At 41.9% G+C, this 20,320-nt stretch overlaps 1 protein-coding gene across 4 annotated transcripts in view; it reads right to left on the bottom strand.

Annotated features, from left to right (window-relative positions):
- PACS2 (phosphofurin acidic cluster sorting protein 2) overlaps positions 1–20,320 on the bottom strand; it is a 257,810-nt gene that overhangs the window by 185,091 nt on the left and 52,399 nt on the right. For all 4 annotated transcript variants that reach the window (XM_084854825.1, XM_084854822.1, XM_084854821.1 and 1 more), the window contains exons 2-4: positions 17,448–17,535; positions 12,379–12,468; positions 4,925–5,050 (exon numbers count right to left, since the gene is read on the bottom strand). In XM_084854825.1, the coding sequence (XP_084710951.1) occupies positions 4,925–5,050; positions 12,379–12,468; positions 17,448–17,453 (222 nt within the window). In that variant the 5' untranslated portion in view covers positions 17,454–17,535. The remainder of the gene's footprint in view (positions 1–4,924; positions 5,051–12,378; positions 12,469–17,447; positions 17,536–20,320) is intronic.

Here is a 20,320-nt window from a genome sequence, read left to right as displayed (position 1 = left end):
TGTTATCATTTTGCCATCCTTATTTAATAGCTGAACCACCATTTCTTTCCTCTGTCTTTTACTATGCCTCTGTCTTTTACTCAAGTCAAGCTGAAGAAAGCCTCTTTGTTGCTTTTAGCATCCCTCGCTAACCTCAGCTTGTTCTCAGCGTTAGCCTTCCTGACGCCATCCCTGCAATTCTGTGCTACCTGCCTGTACTCTTCCTTTGTTACTTGGCCTTCTTTCCACTTCCTATATGTGTCCTTTTTTGTTTTTAGGTCATCTCTAAGCTTTTTGTGAAGCCACATTGGCTTCTTCTGTTGTCTTCCACCTTTTTTTTCTTGTTGGAATTGTGTGTAATTGTGCCTTGAGAATTTCCTTTTTTAAAAGCTCCCCCCCATCTTGGACTCCTTTTCTCATTAAAGTTGCTTGCCATGGGACCTTACTTAGCATCATTCTGCATTTATGAAAATGAGCTTTCCTAAAATCCAGGGTATGCGTTTGACTACACTTGGATTTTGCTTCCCTTAGAACCAAGAACTCAAATATAACATGGTCGCTTTCCCCCAGACTTCCTGAAACTACTACTTTATCCACTAAGTCATCTCTGTTGGTTAGGATCAAATCAAGGATAGCCGATCCTCTAGTTCCTTCCTCTACTTTCTGAAGGAGGAAGTTATCCGCCACACAAGTCAGGAATTTCCTGGAGGGGCCATGTTTTGCAGAATTTGTCTCCCAACAAATATCAGGGAAATTGAAGTCCCCCATTACTACTACATCATGCTTCCTTGAAACATTGGCTATTTGCTTTTCAAAAGTTTCATCCTCGTCTTCTCCTTGATTGGGTGGCTGGTAGTAAGACTCCAACCACCAGGTTCCTTTTATTCTTTGCTCCATTTATTTTGATCCAGATGCTCTCGATGGGGCTACCAAGCTCATCCTCCTGTATTTCTGTGCAGAAATATGTATTTTTCACATACAGTGCAACCCCACCTCCCCTTCTGTTCCTCCTGTTCTTTTTGAACAAGATCTATCCTTCAATTGCTGTATTCCAGTCATGAGAGCCATCCCACCAAGTCTCAGTTATACCTATCAAGTCATAATTTCCCTCTTGTATTAAGAGTTCAAGTTTTCTCTGTTTGTTTACCATACTCTGGACATTAGTATATAGACATCGAAGACCATGTGCTTCATAGTCTGGCTTTCTTCCTACATGTGTCTGAAGACTATTATTGGGCACTATTAGAGCTGTTCTCTCCGTTGTGGTGCATGAGCCTTAATCCACTGTTACCCCCAACTTTACGTCTCCCTCCCCTGTAGGATTGAGTTTAAAGCCCTCCTGATGAAGTTCTTCATGCTGTGGCCACACACATTCTTCCCAACCTTTGTGAGGTGCAACCCATCCCTTGCCAACAGTCCATCTTCCAGGAAGTATAGCCCGTGGTCCCAGAATCCAAATTTCTCTCGTCGGCACCACCTCCGTAGCCAGTCATTCACCCGGAGTATTTTTTGTTCCCTTTCTATCCCTCTTCTAACTACTGGAAGGATGGATGAGAAAACTATCTGGACCCCCAAGTTCTTGAGTTTCCTTCCCAAAGCTTCAAAGTCTGACGTGATTTTTTCGTAGCTCCGCTTGGCCGTATCATTTGTTCCCACATGGATGAGAAGAAAGGGATACCTGTCAGTGGGCTTTATGAGTGCAGGCAACCTTTCAGTCACATCCTAATCTGTCCTCCCAGGAGACAACATACCTGGCAAGTCCATGGGTCTTCGTGACATACTTGGGTTTCGATCCCACGCAGCAAGGAGTCTCCCACTACTACTACTCTTCTCTTCTTGTTGTTTTAGGCCTGGGTTTCATCGCCTCTGCTTGACTGACCTTCAGCCTCTTGCTCACTCTCACGTAGGTTCCCCTATTATTCTTCCTCTGCAGGCTGTCCTCCAGTCTCATCCGCAAGTACCTGGAATCAGTTCCACAGCTCCACTGCTTCCACTGGTGCAGAGTGGCATCTAGTTCTCCTTCTCCTGTCTCCCTTTTCCAAGGAGTATCCTCTACTGCATTTTTCCTCACCTCAGCATTTCCCACTTCTGCCTCAGCTTGCTCTGTTGCTCTTCAAGCTTCTGGTCTTCACTTTGCTGCTGTAGTTCCACCATTCTTCCAAGAACTCTTCATGTTCTCTTATTCCCCGGAGGGTCAACAGTTGCCGCTCCAGTCCTCTTACTTTTTCTTCCAGCAGTGTGATCAACTTGCACTTGTTGCAGGTGTAGGCCACATTGTCCTCAGGCAAGAAAACAAACACTGCACACACCTTGCAGGTCACCACCACTGGAGAGTCTTGTCCTTCCATAGCCTCTTTTCCCTTTTTGTGTCTAGCTTTGTGATTGTTCTAGACTAGCCTGTGCCTGCTCCTCTACTCAGGAGAGGTTAAAAGCAGAGTCCCAGTGGTGTGGAAGTGTGTGTTGCAAGAAAAATAATTTAAAAATAAAAATAAAAAAATGTTAGGGGCCTCCCCCTTGACCTCCCCTGGCCACCTCCTGTTTGTTCCCCCTGTTCGCTTGCTCTGGTCGCTCCCTCTCTGGGAGCTTTCTTGCTTCTGTAGTCCCTGGACCAGCTGGAGCAGTCTTCTGCAAAGGTAAATAAAGCTACCTTTTCAGATATGTTACCTGAAACAGCTGGCTATCAGGATTTATTTTGCAAGGGTGGGTGGGTATGTTGATCAAAAGACAGTGCTAGCAAGAAGTTGTTCTAGATAGCTACGTACAGTTTTTTTCAGGTGGTGTACTGTGGCCACCTTAAGGTGCAATTCTATGCATATTTACACATTTAAAAATCCTAAAACTCCTAGCATTCCCAAGCTAGTTGGCTGGGGCATGCTGGGAGTTTGTAGGAATTTTCCATCTAAACATGTATAGGATTGAGCCTTTAAAGATCTTCTGTTGCATGAATTTTCATGGGGTAGAGGCTACTTCTCAGATAACACAGGATGATGGGGGGGGAAACTACTCTGGGGTTTGTTTATTTTAATCAAGACTGATGATGAAACCACTTTTTTGATATTTAAAACTCAGAATCAGAACTGGGACCAGAGCACATGATGAAAGGGAGGTTTAACTCTTTCCCCCTGCACATTTAGAGATCTCAAAATGGCCCCAAACATTTTGCTTTTTGAATACTGAGCAATGGTGTCCATGAAAAGGGAAGGGGGAAAAGCTGCTGTGTTCTGATTGTATTCTGGAATGACTGGAAGTTACAAACTTTGACTCCTCACTATGTTCTTCTGTAATCCTATGCACATTTAGCTCGGAGTAAGCTCCACTGAACTCAGTTGGCTTACTTCTGAGTAAGCATGCATAGGATCAGGCAATAAAATACGTTGATTATTTGTTCAGCCAAGGCTCTTCTGCCATTTGTAATGCAACCTTCACATTTGTATAAGCAAACTAAAATTTCTTATTTCTAAAATTTATACTGACTAGTCTTCATAAACAGCTAGTCACTAAACTCAGAGGGAATTACTTCTAAGAAAACATGCATCACATTGTGTTTTTAGGGAAGAGGAGAAGGATGGGACAGAGGGAACCTAAGTAAATAAAAATGTTTCCACATCACACCCAGATTTAAACCATTAGCTCATTCATTCACATACAAGATTCAGCAAATGTATTATGGACAAAGCAACTAGGAGAGGTGCTCCTCGTCTCCCAGCAATGTTCTGGCTGATCACCACCACCTCAATGCCAAACATGCATTTTTTAAATTGCAAAAACCAGGGGCTCGGATCAGAACTGGGACCACAGCACATGATGAAAGGGAGGTTTAACTCTTTCCTCCTCCTGCACTACAGAGCTGATAAAATTGGCTCCCCAAATGCTGCTATTAGCTGAAGGTGAGGATTTTCCATAGATGCCAATGGGAGCTCCTGTGCCAAACAGTAGTTTGGGAAGGTGATTTTAGTCAGAACCACATGATGGGAAGAAAAGATTAAACTAACCTCCCCGTACGAAGGTCCTAATCAGGCCCTCTAGTGGCTGCTTAACAGTTTAAAAAAGGAGATGTGATGTTAAACAATGTGTTTGTCACAACGTGTTTAATGTTATAACGTGTATAATGTTATAATGTCAGCCCTCTGCTTGTGGACAACCTAGGTGAACCTGAAAACTCGTATTTTCTGACTTTCAAAGTAAATACAACACTTAAAAAGAACTTAAACAACACTTCTGCAATAGAGCCTTTACAGAAGATCAGAAAAGGTCTATTAATACCTGTAACAGAATCAAGAGATTTCCCCAGACAAAGCCCACAACCTCCCCAAGACAGGTGAGAAAGAATAAACTAGCATGCTGACAAACCAGGCTTGCAGTTAGCTAGCAACGGCACTCCTGTCAAGGGCTGGGCAGCTGCAGAAGCGCCAAGGAGAACTAATGAGGGTGAGGTGAAGCAGCAGAAGGCCTCAGCCCTCCTACAGGAGAGTGGGAAGACGCCAGGCCAGACTGAGGCCTCAACAGAGGCGAGGGAGGGGAACCAAAGCTCTAGCTCTCAGGAGCCTAAGGAAGAGGCCTCCCCACCCAATGCTTTTCGCTCCCATTCTGGGATTGATGGACCTCAGCAAGATCGTACGCCAAGCAGACTAAAATTTCACTCCAGGAGGGAGGTGAACCAGGAGTTTGGATTGGAGTGGGATAAGAAGACAGTAAGCTGTCAGAAGAAACCAGTTTGATTTAAGGTCAGGTTGAGACTGTTTATTTTCAGTTTGAGTCTGTGACAAGAACAGGCTGGGGGTGCCATAAAAACAAGGAGCTGTAATAAATAAACACTGGATACAGGCAGAGAAGCCTGAAAGGTAACTCCAGGCAAATGGTTCTGTTTATTCCCTTCATTTAACATATGAAAATTCCATCTGTAAGACAATCACTATGCTTATGAGCTATGACGACAGGCACCTACCTCCACCATGTCAATAGATCCCACTGCCAAAGTTTTGTAGCCAAGAATTGTTCTATTTTTATACCGTTTCCGCCTCTGCAGCATGATCTGAAGTGTGTTGCCTTCTCTTTTCAAGAAATGAAGATACTGCAGTTAAAACATTTCAAGGCTTATTATAATGTACAACAGGAGAAAACAAGGGTGTAGCACCGGATATGAATTAGCACATTGACTGGTGACTAACCCTACCGTGTGCGGGCTGTTGTTGGGTTATTTGAGGCTTGCTGCCCCCCCTCCCCAAGCCATGCACCAGTAAAGGTAATTAGGAAAATATGGATGGCACATGCAGTGGGGGAAATAAGCCACCATGGCTGATTTCTCTCACTGTGATTGTGCGCAGTGGCCCACAGTCTGTAAGAACAGGTTGAAGGTAGATTAAAGCCTTCATAAAAAGAAGTATTGGACAAATACAAATCTAAAATATAGAATCTTACGGAAGATTAAAACACTGTTACATGACACTGTCATTTTAAGTACACTCCTAACACTTTTAACTCTGAAAAATCTGCTTTGTCTGGGTAAAATATGTCAAGTAAATGCTTAGGCACACAGAACAAACCAGATATGCATGGCTGTCCTCTTCTGCTATACACAATAGGTGGCATTTCTGCTCCACAGTGATGGGTGTGAGAACTTCGGATATATGCAGATGCCTTACTCTCTGACTGCTCCAGGGCCGGCCCTACCATGAAGCAAAGTGAGTTGCTCACCTCAGGCAGCAGATGCAGGGAGCGGCAACATGAGTGAGCCCCCCTGCCCCCACCACCAGCCACCTTCCCCTGGCACCACCTCTCTGCCCACCTAAAAGAAAGCTATGTGTGGAACAATGGCAACAGAGCCTGGCTGGAACCAGGCTTGGCCCTGCTTCAATCAGCTTTCTCTGTGTTGGACTGAAGCAAGGACCAGACCGGCCACTGTCTGTGACCAGCCACTGTCATTGGGCCATTCATCATTTGTTTTTGTTCCTTAGTAATTTTTGGTAGATTTTGTTTATGAATATATTTATCCATTAATTCAGATGAAATATCATGTCCTTTATACAAATTCGAATAATATTGATGAAAGACTTTCTGAATTGCCACATTATCAGTTAATTGTAATCCACTTTCCCTTGTTTTCACAATTGTTTTCTTTTCTTTTTCCTTTCTAAGTTTATAGGCCAACCATCTTCCTGGTTTATTAGCAAATTCAAAACGTCTTTGTTTTACAAAGTTTAATTTTTTAGCATATCCTGAACTGTTGTCAGGGTGGACACTGAGCCCATAGAATCCCAGAGTAGTTCTGATTCTGAGGAAGAGCAGTCGCTCCTGGGAGGGGAGCGTGCTTCTCTTTCCCAGGGGCCACAGCTGACGGAGATTCCTCCCACCAGCATTCCTAGATTAGATAGCAGTCCAGGGAGTGACTGAGTGCGGGAAGTAAACTTGGTGGACGCGCGACGCCGACGCAGAGAGCGGCGCCAAATGGAGGGCGCAGAAAGGAGGCGTAGTGCCCGGTTGGCACGCAAACAACGGCTGCTCCCAGAGGATCCAAGGGAAAAGGGGAGGGACTCTCCCTAGTCCTTAAGTTCAAGGGTCTGCCAGTAATTCCCTTTCAAACGGGGACCAACTGTTCCAACTTAGGGCATAGGTACTCTGCTGCTCAGATCTAGTTGCTACCTGTAGAGTTGTTAAGTTGTAAAAGAAGAATAAAGCTTTGAAAGGAATCCCTTTGTCTGTGTCTGGACTTGGCTACTGGATTAGACTGAGAGAGGCCTCCAAGGAGCCCTTGACAACTGTTACCATCGACAATTGTTGTTGGAGTAATTTAATCTGTCGAAGGACACTTGCTTTTCCCGGTTTTTTCTTTAGGAATTCTTCTTTCTCCTTTATCTGTTTTAGAATATTTTGTACCTTCTCTTCTCTTTTCTTTTTCAGTTGCGTGTTTTGTTGTATAAAATAACCTCTCATATAGGCCTTACTTGCATCCCATACTTTTCGGTTATTTGTTCCTTTGTCCAGATTCAGTTCAAAAAATTCCCTCAATTTCTTTTTAGTGTCATCCACAATACTTTTATTGTGAAATATCATTTCATTCAATCTCCATCTAAAGGTAGTGCTTCTTTTCACATATAACATAGATATAGGGTAATGGTCCGAAAATGATCTTGGCAGAACTTGTATTTTGTCAATATCTGTAGCAAGCAATTTAGTTGTCAAAATGATATCAATCCTTGAAAAAGATTTATGTCTTTCTGAAAAAAATATGTATTTTCTTTTGAGGTTCCATTTTTATCTCTCCATACATTTACTAAAGCCAAATTGTCCAACAATTCAAAAAAACTTTTAGGTAATTTCCCTTGATTACTCTTTATTTTTTTCTCCGATATTCTATCAATTTCACGTGCAATCACCCATTCCAATCTCCCATTAAACACCAACTGTCAAAAGTTAGATCCACGAGTTTGGATAAGAGATCCTCATAAAATTACGCTTCGTGGTCATTACGTGCATAAACCCCTAAAATCAACGTTGATACACCATTCAGTGTAATTTAACTCCCACAAAACGACCTTGTTCATCTGACAATACCAATTCCGGTCCCAAATGTCACTTAACATATAAAACTACTCCATTTTTCTTTTTTCAGCTTGCAGTTATAAACTTTTCAACTAATTTTTTATTAAATATTTGGTAACTTCTTTCTTAATATGAGTTTCTTGTAAGCATATTATATCTTGTTTCAATTTTTGTAAATAATAAAATATTTTCTTTCTCTTTTGAGGAGCATTCGCCCTATTAATGTTCCAAGTTAAAAATTTGTAATCCATTTTTAAAGAAATATAAGATTAAGATGCATTCCTAATTTCCACCTACTGCACCCTGAGCGCTATCATCTTCTTGTACATCAGGTTGTCGGTCTGTCCAACCTTTTCCATAAGTTCAAAGGAACTCTCTTGCTTTTTGAACTGACTTCAGCTTATATCTCTGTTCTCTGTAAGAGAAGACCACACCTTCTGGGAATTCCCATCTAAACACGATCATTTTCTGTTTCAGGATTGTTATTAAAAATGCATAATCTCTCCTTTTCCTCAAAAGTCTTCCAAGAATTTCTTTCATGACAATAATCTCTTTGCCCACCATCTTCAATTTAGTTTTATAGTGCTGCTGGAGAACTGAATCCCTTGTAGTTTTCTTTACAAAATGGACAATAATATCTCTGGGTAGACCTTTTGTTTTTGCATATGTTGAATTCAGTCTATAAGCTCGATCTATTTCCACGATTTTCTCTTCTTTACTCAAAAAGGCTGCTATAGTCTTTACCAATTTAGTATTTCTACTTAATTGTTCTGTAGGCATCTCCCAGGTATTTGCTCTGCTACGAGTTATTCTGATATTCTTTGCTTGTTTATCCAAATTCATAGCATTCATTTGTCTTCTTCATTACTTCCTTTATAAATTAATTTATCTAGATATCCAGTAAGTTATTAATCCTCCAATACCAAAAAAGATCTCTCTCAGTATCAAAAGGAAAAAAAGATTAAAAAGAGAACATAAAAAGTTCTCTTAATTCAATAATTAAGTTCTCATAATTCAATAATTATGAATTATCATAAGCTGCTGATTTTTTAGCATCCAACAGGTGTCAGCAATACTCCTTCTTTAGTAAATTTCAAGCAGTCAGCCCACAAGTTGATATTATTCCAGCCTATTCCAGGCTTTCTGCCAAAGATGTATTTATTTTGACTTCATCGCTTTCTCAAGGTCATGCAGAAGAAAATAGCAACTGGACAAAAACATAGCTTTCAGCCATATAAATTCAAACCTTCAAACCATGATTTTAAGAAATAGAAATTTAAATAGGCTGTAATACTTATTTAAAAATGTAAACAGTCTTAGTACTCTCTTTTTTCTCTCCTTTCTCTGAAAAAAATCTCTTGAGCTAAATTCGTTTTAATGCCTTGATTTTAATTCATGTTAGATTTATACAACTGCCATACTTTTGCTTTTTGCTGTGCAAGTAGTGCTTGCTGGTAGCTTAAGTTTCCAAATACTATCTAAGATTGGCGCTCATCTGTCCTTATAGTCTCTTAGTTAATTAAGGGTTTCAAAACAGCGTTTCAGTAGACGATTAACTCCGGCGACTAACCTTAGTTTTGAGCCCCTTTGCATCCCCCGCAAAGACCGCTGTTCTTCTAAGATTTCATCTGGATGGCACCTTAGGCTTCCCCTTTATTTTCCGGGGGGGGGGGGGGAGGAGGTTTCTCAACCTTTTCACAGCTGTTTGAAAAAAGCAACCTGCGGAGCCCCACAAGTCACTGCCAGGACAACATGGCTCCTTACCGGAAGTCTTACATCAAAAAAAGTTGATGAATAAGACGGGCTTCCAAATTGAAAAGAAGGTAAAATATCTGGGACTCTGTATGCTTTTTCAAAATAACTATGTGTGGAATGAAATTAAACAAGACCTATCAAAATTGGAAAAATACAGCTATCACTTTTGGGAAGAATTGCAACAATTAAAATGAATGTATTACCTAGAATGTTATTTTTGTTTCAAATTATACCCATTATTACATCGGATTTACCTTTTAAGCAGTGGCAGAGAGATATAACAAAGTTTATATGGCAAGCAAAAAAAAACAAGAGTTAAAATAAAAATTTTACAAGATGCAAAGGAAAGAAGTGGCTTGGGATTACCAGATTTTAAAACCTATTTTTTTGCCTGCTGCTTGATGTGGATGAAGGAATGGGTGACACTGAAAAATAGAAGACTTTTAGAATTAGAAGGACATGAATTGAGATATGGGTGGCATGGTTATTTGTGGTGTGATAAAACAAATGTGCATGTATATTTTAATAATCATTATACAAGACAGGCTGTATTAAGAATTTGGAATAAATATAAATTAAGGTTTTATCAAAACACACCACGTTGGATATCATCAAAAGAAGCAGTGCATAGAAGAGAATTTGATAGCATGCATAAATGGATAAGATATAATGATTTACTGGAATGGTCGCAAGGGGAATATAAGTTAAAATCAAGGGAAAACTTATTGGAAGAAGTTTTCATATTTGCAAATTAAAGAAAGGTTTAAAATAGATGAGAAAAATGGTGGATTTGAACAAACAGAATCTGAGTTTGAAACAGCACTGTGTACAAATGATGAACATGTTATTACTAAACTGTATAAATTACTGTTAAGGTATGAGAGACAGGATGAGCAAGTAAAGATTGTATGATAAAATGGGCACAAAATCTTGGTCATAATATATTAATGGAAGAGTTGGAAAGTATGTGGGGAAAAGATCTAAAATTTAATTTATGTACAAATCTTAAAGAGAATTTTTATAAGATGATGCATAGATGGTATATGTCACCGTTCAAACTGTCTAAAATGTATAAGGGTGTTTCTGGAAAATGTTGGAAATGTGACTATCAGGATGGAACGTTTTTATCATTTATGGTGGACTTGTAAAAAAGCTAAAATATTTTGGAAATGAATACAGTCTTTAGCTCAAAGAATATTAAAGACTACAATAGAATTAAAGCCAGAAACTTTTTTACTGGGTCTAACAGATAAACACATAAAAGAGAAGGGGGGAACCCCCTTTCTCTACATGACAATGGCTGCAAGGTTATTGTGTGCACAAAAGTGGAAGAATGAAACAATACCAACTGTGAGCGAGTGGATCATGAAAACTATGGAACTGGCAGAGATGGCAAAACTTACTATTATAATTAAAGAAGGATCAACAACTAAATTTATGTTAGATTGGAAACCTTTTATAGAATTTGTACAATAAACAGAGAAAAATGATATTTATGTATGTGGATTTTGAACTTTGAGATGGTTAGGGTTTTTGTTGTTGTTAAAAATTAGGAGAGAAATGAGATAATGTCTGTGAACTTAATGTATGTTATACAACTAAAATAAGAAGTAGAGAATAATAATAAGCATTTGTTGTGTAAGGGGAGCCAAAAGTAGATATCTTACAATCTTAAGAGATATTTTAGTGTATGTGTATTGTGTGTTTGTTATTGTTGTTTTCTTTTTATAAAAAATAAATTATATAAAAAAACCCATCACCAAACCTAGAAGGATTGCCTTCAAATTCACCAACATTTGAAAGAAATACATGAGATGCCTATTTAAAAAATGGAGTAAAAAAATGTAAATGTGTCAATTAACAACGTTTAACTTCACACACCTTTTCTCTCTGCACAGAACCAAGTGTGCTTTTCCAGACACCTTCTTCTCCCCACCCCCTTTTGTTGCCGTTGTTGCTCAGAACACCTTTTCCAAGGCTGCATTTTGTTAGGGCCTAACGCCAATTCAGGAGTGGGATGCCAAACTGGAGGATCGGGGAGGCCACACACCATTTTTCCCAGCAAACATCCAAGTGTGGGGACATTGTAGGGAAGGTGCTCCCTCCCCTGATCCTTGTAGCTGCTCCTCCTCGCATTTTTTCCAGTACTTCATGGGAGAAAAGGTTTGTGGCCTCCACCTCCCCTTACAACTACCCCAATCCTCCAGTTAGGCACAACACTCCTTGAACAAGAAGTTTATACCCAGAACTTTCAGCCCTAGAAAAAGGAAAAGAATTTACTCACAGTAAAATTCATTTCATTTCAAAGAGGGAAATGATGTTTATAAGATCATGCATATCGTATCACTGAGAAAGATAAATATTTCTCCCTCTCGTATAATACTAGAACATGTGGTAATCCAATTGACCACTATTAGGTTCTAAATGGCCAAAAGGAAGCGCAGTTTCACAGAACACATAGTTAACCAGCTCACTGCCTGTGGTGATGGCCATTAGCGCAGATGCTTTTAGGGTTAGGATACATTGATGGAAGATGAATGCCTGACCTATCAACAGCTATTAGCTCTGATAGTGAAATTTGAATCCCCACATTTTATGAGATGCTGGGCAGGGATGAGAGCTGCTGCCCTCATGCCATTTGTAGATTTTCTGACAGCGCCTATTAACAGAATCTGGGGCTAGACGGCCCCTCAGTATGTATCAGCAGAACTCTTTTCATGTGCAACATGTGTCACGTCTGAGTTCTGGCCCTGAAAAGTGCTCCACTTAAGCCTGGCACAAAACTAAGCTCAGCTTCAATTATTTCCAACATGTATTATCTACACATGTTGGGGACAGATATTTCACCTCAGATGGTAGAGAGTCATGGACTGGCTGGAATCCATTGCAATCCATTGCAAGGGATTCTGCTTGCAGAGAACCTGTTTTGGGGCAAGTGAGTATCCAATTACAATCTTCTAGTCTCTTCCAGCCCTATGATTTCATAGGGAATAAGATCAATGGATCAAATTTTTAAAAAACATCTTATGTGGTTTAGTTAATGTCATACATGAAGGTGCTTACAATAACAGACAGGTGGGTAAAAGTTAGGAGTTCCTACGTTACCTGTAGGGAAAAGGTCAGTGCAAGTTCTGTTTCTACATGCCCACTAGGGTGCACCACAATTTCATGAGACCGCAATATTCGTTTTGAACCCTGAAAAGAAAAAGAAAACTGATCAGGGATTACTATCAATCACATCTACTTAGATGTCACATTAGACTAATACCTAGTGTGGAGGTTTGGGTGTGGCACGTGTCTGGCTCTGACCACACCATGGCTGAGCTGGCTGGAAATGAGTCCAGCTGGGGCAGGCAGGGCTTGTGGCAGCTGCTGGGCATCCAGTGCTCTCCTGCCACCTCTGCTACCATTTCAATGCCAAGCAGAGCATGCAGCAGCTGCAGCAATAGGGAAAGTAGGAGAAGCCACCCTAAGGGAGGTTAGACAAAGCAGTGAGGAAGGGGGAGCTTTCCAGATTGTGGTAAGGAATTGGTGAGGTAACTGCCCATTGTTTGTGTGCACTAAAAGTGGGAAAGGAGTTGAGAGATTCTGGATCCAGTGACAAGCCAAGTTTGGAAAGGGAAAAAGGAAGAAAGTCAGTGCTCTCTGGAAGAGGAATAGTAGAAGCAGTTAAAGGGTGAGTGGGTATATTTAGGTATTAAGAGTTTGTTAACATTGCTGCAGGAAAGTTCCACTAATGAACTTAAATGAACTCCTTAACCTTACTGAAAAGGTGAGAAGAACCCACACTCTCTCTAAGCTAAAGAGTGAGCGGTGGGCTCTGAGGGTTTTTCCTTAAGATGAAAAGATTGCATCACCTCCACCGTCATGGAGCTAAGCTGACACCCAAGCTCATACAGTTACCAGGCTATCAAGCTCCTTCCTGCAATGAGAGCATACCTATTCCCTCCACCTCACACCTCCCTAAATGTGCAATACAAGGGTCTTTCATGTATGGCTGTACAACCAATGGCTTTATATGAACTTCCCTTTTTTCATGAGAAAATTGGGCTCTAACATGTACAGCTATGCATGCACAAAACTTTCACATGTTACAGGAGGTATGTGGTCAAGAGGAAGGGCTATTTCCATTTCTACTCAGAACATGATTTTCAGCAACATACTGATTGCACGATTACAGAAAAAACAATGGGATGAAACCCAAGAACCAATCGTGGTTTGGGTTTTAACTACAGATTAAAATCCAACAACCCCAAGAACAAAACATGGATCAAACCCCTGGGTTGTTTCTCCCTTAAAAATCCAGAGTTCCGGGTTTAGATGTAATGAAGAACAACCAAGGAATGTTCCTGGGTTGTTTAGCGAAGCAGAGGTGGATGAGCAATCATGAGTCAGCACACTCGCTCACTATCACGCACTCCAAACAACCCATGGTTAACATGGTGTGTTGATCTGGGGTCCTGATTCTATCAGGGCCCAGTCATCAATCAGATTCTTTTGATTATCAAGATGAAACAAGCTACTTGTGAAAAAGATGACAGTTTATTGATAGAAAATGGATGCAGAATACATACATGCAAAGAAAGTTCACACCTCCCTTCTAAACCAAAAGAGTTTATTATCCCCAGATGCCCTCCACCCAGCTCTGTTGACGCACAGCCTCTGGGGCCAAGTGGGGCTGGTGCTTGATCCCCACAGAAATGCATGGAGATTGAGCAGCATGGGTTCATGGAGGACCAAGCCCTTAAAATGATATATTTGCACTATTGTATAACACAGACAAGAACTTCTTGCTGAATTCATTCTCTTCCCCACCCTGTTTGAACTCAGTTTAATTCCTGAGACTGAATATGGGTTATCTTTCTATTCCTTGCTTTACTGAGCAATGTCTGTAGGCATGATGGTCAACTCCTACAGCCCCCCTGTGAAAGAAAAAGAAGACAGATTTGACCCTCCTAGATGCGCACCTCCCTTCATGTGACAAAGCAGTTGCCACACCCTGAGTGTCTATCTGGGTCCCCAAGGCCGTTCCTCAGGGCCCCAAGTTTCTTCAGGCCAGTAGTATGCATGTTAGAGCAAGACTGAAGATCAAAACCAGCCCACTTGCTTTTATAGCTTTCTCCCTTGGCTTAGGAGCTGACAGAAAGAAACACTCTCTTAGGAGAAGGAGGGCAGGCTTGCCTCCCCCTCAAAGGTCCTCAAAGCATTTTAGTCTGGGAATTTAATTGCCTTTCTGAAGCAACCCTAGCATTCGTGCTTAGGAATGAATCCTCCCAGCTCATGGGTGAAATAAGGGTGAGGTAACCAGGCATATGCACAGTTGTTGACATATGAGATTGCAGTTGCTTGATACCAATTAAAAGTATGTGAGAGGCTCGCTACAGAACCCCATCAAGGGGCCTACTTTTGTTAGCTAAAGCCCACTAAACTCTACTAACTGTGCTAAACGACAAAGGTCTCTATGCATTTAGGGACTCTGTGAAGTGCACATTTTCTGCTCACCAACCAACCCAGTACACATAGGTTAACTGTGCAAACTGAGTCACTATATCTGAATGTGGCGATTCTATTTTACCTTTAATGGCTAATTGCTCTGATAAACCTATTTGTTTATTATTACATTCGTATCCCACCTTTTCCCCTCTTGAAGGAACCCAAGGCAGCTTACATGGTTGTCTTCCTCTTCATTTTATCCTCACAACAACCCTGTGAGGTAGGTTAGGCTGAGAGTCAGTGACGGGCCAAAGTCACTCAGTGAGCTTCATTGCCAAGTGGGAACTAGAACTCACATCTCCCAAGTCCCAGTCCAACCACTACACTACACTGGCTTTCATTCCCATTAATCTGTCTGATACGTTTTATAAAACAATCTAAACGAATGACTATCACCAGCAGCACCCCACAAATGCCTTTGACAGGTGGCTGCTGTCCATACCTTTTGCATCAGGCAAGCGTTTGTGTCAAGGACAAGCCTACCTCCAAGGCTCCCTGCTGTGGCCTCCGACCAAAGGAAAGGGGCTGCCACCTTACACCTGTCTCCTTCTCCCATGCTCTTTCCAATGTGCCTGGCAGCCAAAGGGAAATCCTTCTTAGCTGTGCCCTCTGCTTCCTTTCGAGCTGTCAGTCATACCCCACATAGTTTCCCCCGACCTCCCACAAGGGCCCCAGGTTTCATGGGATCATAGTAGCATGATCCAGTTGCAGTGTAGAAAGCAAAAATAATATGTTAAAACATAAATTCAAAAATTTATTCAGTTCACTATTATACATAATCATATACAGGAAAAAGGGAACCAACTCACCTGTTGTCAGTAATTTCTCAACTAAATAAGCATAACCACCCAGGCTTCTAAACAAGAAGGCAGCATCTTTGGTTTAAAGGGCCACAACTGCTTCAAACTAGCATCCTTATAGAAGCACAGTAACAAGGCTGAAACAACAAAGAGTCTTGTGGCATCTGAAGGACTAACACATTTATTCTGGCACAGACTTTTGTGGACTATACCCACCTCTTCAGATTCATGGAGTGTTATCAAGCGTTTCAAGAATATATACAGTACAAACGATGGTGGGGTGGGGGTGGGAGCTGTAAACAGTGAGATTAGAAGGAAATTAAATACAGAAAGTACTAGCAGTGACAATCACATTACTGTAGTCTTTGGGCCTGTTCAGACATGCACAGGGGGAGGATGGTTACAGTAACTACAGAGGGGGTAGTGAAACCATGACACGCACGCCTGTCACACAACTGGGAATGGCGTGGTGCCGTGTGGTTCCCGTAACCACCCCCTTCTGTAGTTACTGTAACCAACCTCCCACCGCCGGTGATCCCAGCAGCCCATGCATAACGAAAACATGCATGCTGGCCACTCCATCCGTTCTAGCATGCCAGTGACCACAGAGGAAGTCTGCACAAGCTAGAATGTCTCCAGAAGTGTGGAATGTTCTAGGCTGCTGTCTCTACATCCACATACCCACACAAAAACACTCCTTTGGATCCACGTTCTCCTATTACAGCAACAACCAACACTGCACAAAAAAGGGAAACTGAGCCAAGTGAGTCTAAGATCGTGAGGTGGATACAAATGCACTCCTATAGACCCACATTTAGCCAGAAACAACCCTCATTACACAGCCAAGGAAAACTGAGGGAGGGGGGATTGGTTTAAAAAAAAGAAAAAGGAAAAATCGAGACACATACACTCGCTTTCATCCTTCCTCTTCTCCCTCTCTCCCTCTCTCTCTCATTGCTGCTGCTGCTCACTCAAGCAAAGAAAGCTGCATCTCCCTTTTCCCTACCAAATCTCAGTGCATCAAATTAATATTTGAATTAATATTAATAAAATTAATAAAATGATTTGGGAAAGGGGCAAACTACAAGCAACTCAGCAGCAGAAACATAATCCCACACAATGGGAAGGGAAGAGATGTTAAGAAGGTACAGGTAGCTAGGCAAAGACTCTCTTGGAGGGCTAGGCATCCAAAATTTGCTTGCCAGGCTGTTAGGGGTAAGTACCTCAGGCCCTCTGGTAGTTCCTGTCCTGGCCAGGAGCATACAGATTCATTAATCCAAGTCTTCTGGAATGAAAAAAGGACTGGGGGGTGGTGTCACTCATGTCCTGTTGAGGTTTGGAGTGAGCAAATGCAATCAAGAGATTCACTGCTTCTACCTGATCTGAAGCCCAGTGCAAAACATGTAACCTCTTTTCATCTCCCTTGAGTTCTCTGGTACATTCAGATGACTTGGGGGAGGCGGGGAAGACTTTTGCTCTCTTGTGTTACTTCTGCCTGCTCCATTGCTCAATGTGGTATGAGAGAACCTCCTGAGGATCAGTTTAAGACTCTGAGGCCTGGAGGCTGAATGTTCGTTTGAGCCTCCCTCCTTTGCTCGCTTCTCAGGTGAAGTGTTTGTCATCGCTGCTGTAGCTCCCTTCATGTGTGAGGTCCAGGGCAACAGCCCCCATCTCCTCCCCTGCTAAAAAAAAGTTTAGCTTTTCTAAATGAATCTAATTTCTTACACAACACAAGATCAACACAATCTTTTCTGAAAGGCTCGGAACTCAACTAATTTTTCCACATAAGTGATGTCAGGGAGCAGGATTTTGTTACTGTGCTATTAAAACTTTGTGATATGCACCTGATTATCTTATCACATCTAGTAAGATTTATATTACCTGCATTTTGACGGCAATTACCACAGAAATGAGATCTTTATCCAATTCTTTCAACACTATCAGTTTCTTCAAAGTCAAACTGCACAACCTGCAAATTAAAACAGATATCCATTATTCAGTTATTCCTGAAATTGAACCTTGAGAAAACAGGGGGGATCTTCACGACAATGGAATGAGAAGCATGTTGGAATATTACCCAGATTTTCATGGAATCTGCTTTGATCTGTCAGGGGCATACGAAGCAAAAAAATGCGAGAGTACCATACCTTGAAAATTTGGTTTCCAGGGGTCACACAGTGCTTGAAAGGAACATACTTCTCGGTGGGGGGAGTAGAACATCATCAATCTGCCCTGGCTGCTCAACCAATGAAAGCGGCTTTTTTCCCACCCCTGTCCAGGCTCCCCTGCTACTACATTATTATGAATAGACAACAACTACTTCTCTCCATGTGTGCAGATTTCCCTGAAGAAGCCAAAATCCCCAGTTCTCCAGTGCAACATCTGAAGACTCCCCCTGAGAGCTTCCCCCCACCCCAATTTTACCAGCAATCTTCAGTGGAGTTATTGCTCCCACCCCATTTTTCCCCATGTGTACACTTTTGCCTATTGCTTCCAACCCCACCCCCCTGCCCTTTCTCCTCCTCCCTGTTCACAATGAGAAGCTCCCATTAAGCCTGAAAGATCCTTACTGCAATAAAGCAGAGAAGGGAATTTACATAACAACAGAGAAATGACTTTACATCAGAGAAACTATAAGACATCAAATAAGCACAACATCACAACAGCGATTTAAGTGAGCAATGGAGAAGTGAAAGAGTGCTTTAGGGTGAATTACTAAGTTAGCCTTTAACCCATATACTGCAAGGGAGCAAGATTTATTCCTTACTTCTGAGTAAACATGCACAGAAGTGGGGGATATGTTAAAGATTAAAAACAAGCTAGATAAGGTGAATGAGCGTCCCCACTACTGCAGTAATGTGAGGGGTCGCTGCTGCACTTCTGGGAATTTTCTCAATGGGAAAAACTACTTCTATTGGGGAAACAAAAGGGAATGGGGCATTCCACCCCCTTGACCACATCACTGCCAGGTCACAGAGGCATGCCCAGGATTTAGTGTGTGTGTGTGTGTGTGTGTGTGTGTGTGTACACACTGTACCACACTGTGGTAAAACCGCCAGGGAGCCGCTTTCAGTGTAAAAAAGGCGGAGTAAAAGGAGTTTCAGAAAATGCGGCTTTTCAAGAGGGAAGCAGCTAGTTGGCAGCGGATTGGGGACAACATCATCTGTCATGAAGGAATTCAGACTGATCTACCTTCACACTAAATCACTCATGAAGACAGCCCCCAGGTTAGAACACAAAAGACCGAGCCAACACACTAACCCAGAAACAACCAACCAAAAAGCATACAATTAAATATTTGAGGCTGAGTTAGGGCAATCTCTCACATTACAAAATTCTTGACATGTGCCTCCATTTAGGAAAAGTATGCCAATCACATAAAATAACCATACATCTAGATTTCCTACTATTTCCGACACAAAACTGCTTTCGATATAGGAATACTGTCAGCTATGAAGAAGCCCCTGGACCTCCATTTCAAGAGTAACTGCTCCTCCCTTATAAACTTGTAACAGACGAAGGCATATAACTTCTCAAGAAAATTTAATGCCGGGGGGGGGGGGTCTTTCATTGGAAAAAAACCACAATTTGGGTGGTGTAGTGGCTAGAGTGTTGGACTGGGAGCCCAGCGATCTGGGTTCTAGTCCCCACTCAGCCGTGGAAGCTCACTGGGTGACTTTGGGCCAGTCACAGACTCTCAGCCCAACCTACCTCACAGGGTTGTTGTGAGGATAAAATGGAGAGGAGGAGGATCATGTAAGCCGCCTTGGGTTCCTTGCAACAGGAAAAAAGGCGGGATATAAATGCAATAAATAAATAAATAAATATTAAATATATGAAAATACATGAGCCAGCATGACCACTGGTGAAGGATCATGGGAGTTGAAGGCCCAAACATCTGGAAGGCCAACAAGTTGCCCACCCCTGCATTACTACCTTAAGAACATGAAATATCTAATGTATAATTTTGGAAGCAATCCTATCTTCACCGAGAGGCTGGCTGAGGGGCCATAGTAAGCAGAGAAAATTCTTCTCTGCTGGCAGGATGACACCTGTGCTGTCAAGCAGCCTCCAGTACACCTACAGCAAACTCCACCAGCATAAATGCTCTGGTGCTGATGTTCTGCCAGCATTGAGAGGCAAAAAAGGTTTTTTGGAGTGCTTGTTGGGGATATGCAGATGTGGATATGCAGAATCCAAATCCCCCGTCCGCCTGACATGCCCACAAAATTGAACCAAAACTATGCCAGTCCAGGGGCTAGGGTAGTTATTTCTCTCTCATTGGAGTCAATGGGAAGGGAAATGAAAATTTCTGCCCCCTACCTTCCATTCTGGCCACAGCAAGCAGACAGTGCTTTAGATATGGTGATTGCGCCACCACAGAATCCCCCCACCTCCACTGCCCAGATAGGACTGCTCTGCTAGTCAGCACATATAATTGCAGTTTGGTATATTATGAAATGTACATGTATAAACATCTCAGTTCTATTCAAACCATAATTCTAAACACACTTAGAGTTTAGAGATAGAGCTTCAAGTTGCTGCATCCTAAGGTCAATGATGTAGGTCTTCCACAGAAAACTCCACTTCCCTAAATGTATTTGTTTGATTTGTATCCTGCACTCCCGGCCACCACCAAACCAGGGCATACAGGTTCATGGCTGAGTCCAAATGTAAACCCAACTGCGTACCTGAGTCTTCAGGAGGAATGTAATCCCATCCAACACAGACTGAGTCCCTATTCCTTGATCTGC

Source organism: Heloderma suspectum, chromosome 4, assembly GCF_057233095.1.
Source record: "Heloderma suspectum isolate Gila_16-S chromosome 4, 16-S_ref, whole genome shotgun sequence".
NCBI classification, from domain to species: Eukaryota; Metazoa; Chordata; class Lepidosauria; order Squamata; family Helodermatidae; genus Heloderma; species Heloderma suspectum.
The sequence above is the reverse complement of the archived record's forward strand: the minus strand, read 5'-3'. Positions and strand labels throughout refer to the sequence as shown.